Genomic DNA, 5,276 nt, shown 5'->3' on the forward strand with positions numbered 1-5,276 from the left:
TACCAAAGCGGCGCAACGGCAACCGACATTTTGACGTCCGCTTTGCGCGCCTACTACCAGGACGAACGTCATCAATTCAGATTTGTTGATGTTTGGCAGGCCGTCAAGGACGAGGAACGGTGGGCCGGCGGTTTTCGCTCCAGCTCGGGCTCAACCTCGAAGCGCACGAAGCATACGGCGAGTGGCCAATACTCGTTTGGTGGTGACACCGCTGAGGGCATCAGCCAACCTGAGGCTGAATCCCAGGAGTTTGCAGGTACGGTCGGCGATGCTGGAGGATCCGCGAGTGGGCGCCGTCGGCCGCAAGGGACGAAGGCGGCGAAAGCGGCTAGAGCAAGGAAGGGCCGAGGCGAATCAAGTCAGCCGGCCTCGGGATCGGGCTCGCGGGGAGGCTCGGACACACTTATGGTGGCGTACATGACCGCCACAATGGCGGACACTTCCCGCTTCTCGTACGCCCAGTTCACGGCCTGGTGGAACGGAATTGTGTATATGGCAGCACAACTTGGCCTTCCGACTCCCCCTCAACCTCGACCGCCTCCGGAGGATGATTAGCCGGCGGAGTAGTTTTTTTATTTTTCTTTATATTTGTATTTTAAATTATGTTGTGTGTTTTTTATGTTGTGTGTTTTTTAATAAAGTGTGTTTTTAATAAAGTGTGTTTGTTTTAATTGAATTGGGTTGAGAAAAAAAAATAAAAAATGAAATTGAATGAATAGTAATTAAGGGACAGAATAAGGGACGGTTAAGAGATGGAGCGTTGCAGGTTCCGTCCCTTAGTTAAGGGATGGAGGAAAAAAGGACAGTAGGGCCCTCAAATAGTGGTCAAATAGTATTTAAGGGACGGTTTAAGGGATGGTATAGAGACGGCGTAGTGGATGACCTTATAAAAAGGGAACAAGAGTAGAGGTTTTGGCCATGTTACAAAGAATCATCCACTTATTATACAGCTTTTAAACTCTGTCATCTTTATTCACAAAATTATCTGCAATTTGTGGGGACACCTTTGCATGTGCTCCAGCTCCTTTCTCTATGCCTGCATTTCCATTTCCTTCACACTTCAGTTTTCGTCCATTTTCCTCCTAACCAAAACCCAAAGAATTTTTTTTTCATCTTTCGCCATTGAGAAAAAAAAAGCATCAGACACCCTTCATTTCTGCAGATTTCAACCAAATGAAGCCCAGTTCAGGGCTAAAGATTCAATCTTTGGAATCTTTCTTACATGTGCTTCTGCTATTATCCGCATTTCTCTCCGTAAAATCGCAGCCCACCGCTTCAGAAGATGCAGCGGCCATGCTCGCGCTCAAGAAAAGCCTAAACCCATCTCCGGATCAGCTCTCCTGGTCCGACCCGGATCCCTGTAAGTGGGCCCGGGTCTTCTGCGCCGAGAATCGGGTCAAACGGATTCAAATCGGCCACCAAAATCTTGCAGGTACGCTCCCTCAAGAACTCTCTTCCTTGGCTGAGCTCGAGCGTTTAGAGCTGCAATGGAACAATATCTCTGGCCCTTTGCCATCTCTGAAAGGATTGGATTCTTTGCAAGTTCTAATGCTTAGCAACAATCAGTTCACTTCGATTCCTCCTGATTTCTTTGAGGGGATGTCCTCTTTGCTATCTGTTGAGATCGACAACAACCCGTTTTCCGCTTGGGAGATTCCTGATAGCCTTCGAAATGCTTCGACTTTGACCAATTTCTCAGCTAATTCGGCCAATATTAGTGGAAAAATCCCATCTTTCTTTGGCCCAGATGCGTTTCCTGGCTTGATTAATCTGCATTTGGCTCTGAATAGCTTGGAGGGAGAGCTGCCAGCGTCGTTTTCTGGCTCTCAGATTGAGTCTCTGTGGCTGAATGGGCAGAAGCTTAGTGGGAGGATTGATGTGATGCAGAATATGACATTCTTGAAAGAGGTTTGGTTGCATGGGAATGGATTCTCAGGTCCATTGCCTGACTTTTCTGGGTTGAATAGTTTGGAGACTTTGAGTTTGAGGGATAATTCGTTTACTGGGCCTGTTCCTGTGTCTTTGGTGAATCTTGAATCTTTAAAATCTGTTAATTTGACCAATAATTTGTTTCAGGGGCCAATGCCTGAGTTTAAGGACTCGGTGGCGGTCGACATGACTTCGGATACTAATAGTTTCTGCTTGCCTAAGCCTGGTGATTGTGATCCTAGAGTTGATGTGTTGCTCTCAATTGTGAAGTTGATGGATTACCCTAGAAAGTTTGCTGAGAATTGGAAGGGGAATGATCCATGTGTTGATTGGTTTGGGATCAATTGCAATAAAGGGAATATCACCATTGTTAACTTTGAGAATATGGGGCTTGCAGGGACCATTTCGCCGGCTTTTGCTTCACTTAAGTCTCTGCAGAGGCTGGTTCTTGCCAACAACAATCTTACTGGGACCATCCCCGAGGAGCTTGCGTCTCTGCCTGCGCTTGCTGAGTTGGATGCGTCGAACAATCATCTTTATGGGAAACTTCCTTCTTTCAGAAGTAACATGATTGTGAAAACCGATGGCAATCCTGATATTGGGAAGGATAAGGTTGATCCGGGTGGAACTTCTGCAGGTGGTGCTGTTCCTGGCTCGGATAATCTTATGCGAAAGAATGATGGGAAGTCTAAGAGCGTTGTTGGAGTTGTTGTGTTTTCTGTAGTTGGAGGAGCTTTTGTGCTTTGTTTGATTGGAGTGGCTGCTTTCTGTTTGTACAAGAGCAAGCAGAAGCGTTTCAGCAGAGTGCAGAGCCCGAATGCTATGGTGGTCCATCCTCGCCATTCTGGATCAGACAACGAGAGTGTGAAGATCACGGTTGCAGGGTCAAGTGTTAGTGTGGGTGCTGTGAGTGAAGCACATACCGTCTCTGCCAGTGAGACTAACGACATACAGATGGTCGAGGCGGGAAACATGGTTATCTCTATCCAAGTGTTGAGAACCGTGACTGATAATTTCAGCGAAGAGAACATACTCGGGCGGGGAGGTTTTGGCACGGTCTATAAAGGCGAGCTACACGATGGAACCAAGATTGCTGTGAAGAGAATGGAGTGTGGAGTCATTGCAGGGAAAGGAATCGCTGAGTTCAAGTCTGAGATCGCTGTCTTGACAAAGGTTCGACATAGGCATCTAGTTGCGCTTCTTGGCTACTGTCTCGATGGAAATGAGAAGCTCCTGGTTTACGAGTACATGCCCCAAGGGCCTCTGAGCAGCCATCTTTTCAACTGGGGCGAGGAGGGCTTAAAGCCATTGGAGTGGAAGAAGAGGCTGACAATAGCCTTGGACGTTGCCAGGGGCGTCGAATACCTCCATGGATTAGCTCACCAAAGCTTCATACACAGGGACCTCAAACCTTCCAATATTCTTCTTGGAGATGATATGAGGGCCAAGGTTGCCGATTTTGGCCTCGTGCGCCTTGCCCCAGAAGGAAAAGCCTCCATCGAGACGAGAATAGCTGGAACGTTTGGGTACTTAGCACCCGAATATGCAGGTATAACTTATCTCCCTAACAATATTTCTATGCTGAATTCTGTTAAATTTCTGATTGATGTGAGCATATGTTTGAAATGACTCAAAATCTAATACAACTATCAATCATTATTGTTTTAATCAATGCTTAAATAAAACTTGTTAAGTAGTTGGAGTTGATCATTTGATATGTTATCTACAGTGACAGGGAGAGTGACAACCAAAGTCGATGTCTTCAGCTTCGGTGTGATCTTGATGGAGATGATCACGGGAAGGAAGGCGCTCGACGAGAGCCAGCCCGAGGAGAGCATGCACCTCGTGACGTGGTTCAGAAGAATGCACCTCAACAAGGAGACCTTCCGTAAGGCCATTGATCCGACCATCGAGCTCGATGAAGAGACCATGACCAACATCAGCACCGTTGCTGAGCTGGCTGGCCACTGCTGCGCGAGGGAGCCGTACCAGAGGCCTGACATGGGCCATGCTGTGAACGTGCTCTCGTCCCAGGTGGAGCAGTGGAAGCCGACGGATCAGAGCCCTGATGACATGTATGGCATTGATCTTGAGATGTCGTTGCCTCAGGCGCTGAAGAAGTGGCAAGCGTTCGAAGGAACAACGAGCCACATGGACTCGTCGTCCTCGTCTTATCTTCCGAGCTTGGACAACACGCAGACGAGCATCCCAACACGGCCATTCGGATTTGCGGAGTCGTTCACATCTTGTGATGGAAGGTGATCAAGAAGATTGACATACGGTATCGTTTTGTTTGTTGTTGCTACTAATTTTACATGTTTATTCTGTATTCCTTCCCCAATTTAGTTGTTTATGTTACAATTTTTTTTTGTTTTTATAAACTCTATTTGGATGTGAAGCTTATTTATTTTCAGCAGTGGCATTGAAAGCACTCTGAAACTTTAGTTTTTTTATGTTTGTAGCTTTGTTGTATTTATGTGTTTATTATTCATATATATCTCCAGTTTTACATTTATATTTCTTGCATATATATATGTAATGTAATGTAATGTAATGTAATGTTTGAGTCTTGTGTTTTATTTATTGGATAATTGGAGCAAATTAAAGCCATAAATTTTGAAACTCCGACATTGATTCGTTGCTCAATCAAAAGTGCAGTCAATTTGTGAAGAGAGAGGTTTAATAATACAAAGAAGTTATGTTAGGAAAGCAACATGTGAATATTAAGGCTGGCTCACATGGTGTTACAATTATTTCACTAAATTAGACAGCCTTATATCAGCTGTCAATTGAAGTATGCTTACACAAATACAATTTAGATTGTGGACCATCTTATATTTGACTACAACTATATCCACATTATTTATCCTTTGTTTTTATTTTTATTTGGTTAGTATAAGGCTCTCCACTTGTGATAAGGGCGTCAATATCATATATATAATATTCATTATTTTAGTAATAACAGAACATATTTAGAATTTAGATGTCACTGTATTAATATGTTTAGCATATTAATTCCTAATTAATACTTATAAATATAATTAAAGACAAGGGATCTAAAGTGATTAATATATTCTATAACAACACACAATGTCTCGTCATTTTATCTAGTAGTTACATTCTTTTGCTATAAATATGAGATTGATAAACATTATTATGCACCATAATATCCGAATTAAAAAAATTGTCTATTTTCTCAGTTCAAATAAAGATATATCGGTGTTTAAGCTACTTAAACAATATTATTGAATTAATTATGTATTAGAAACATTGAAAAACAGCAATGTAGCTATTACTGGAATAAATTTGGATAAATAGATGACTTAAAATCCCTTTGCAATAATAAA

General features: G+C 43.3%; 1 protein-coding gene across 1 annotated transcript; it reads left to right on the forward strand.

Moving 5' to 3' along the window:
- Positions 1-945: 945 nt before the first annotated feature.
- Positions 946-4,444, forward strand: LOC121769041 (receptor protein kinase TMK1-like). Its single transcript, XM_042165696.1, has 2 exons — positions 946-3,478; positions 3,659-4,444. The coding sequence occupies exons 1-2, from the start codon at positions 1,174-1,176 to the stop codon at positions 4,189-4,191; spliced, it is 2,838 nt and encodes a 945-aa protein (XP_042021630.1). The 5' UTR covers positions 946-1,173; the 3' UTR covers positions 4,192-4,444.
- Positions 4,445-5,276: the final 832 nt, after the last annotated feature.

Source organism: Salvia splendens, chromosome 15 (genome assembly GCF_004379255.2).
Source record: "Salvia splendens isolate huo1 chromosome 15, SspV2, whole genome shotgun sequence".
NCBI classification, from domain to species: Eukaryota; Viridiplantae; Streptophyta; class Magnoliopsida; order Lamiales; family Lamiaceae; genus Salvia; species Salvia splendens.

Excerpts from the sequence above, each read along its gene's own strand:
- LOC121769041 (XM_042165696.1), top strand. The coding sequence starts at position 1,174 with ATGAAGCCCAGTTCAGGGCTAAAGATTCAATCTTTGGAATCTTTCTTA. Across the intron at positions 3,479-3,658 it reads CTTAGCACCCGAATATGCAG|TGACAGGGAGAGTGACAACC; the intron begins GTATAACTTATC and ends TGTTATCTACAG.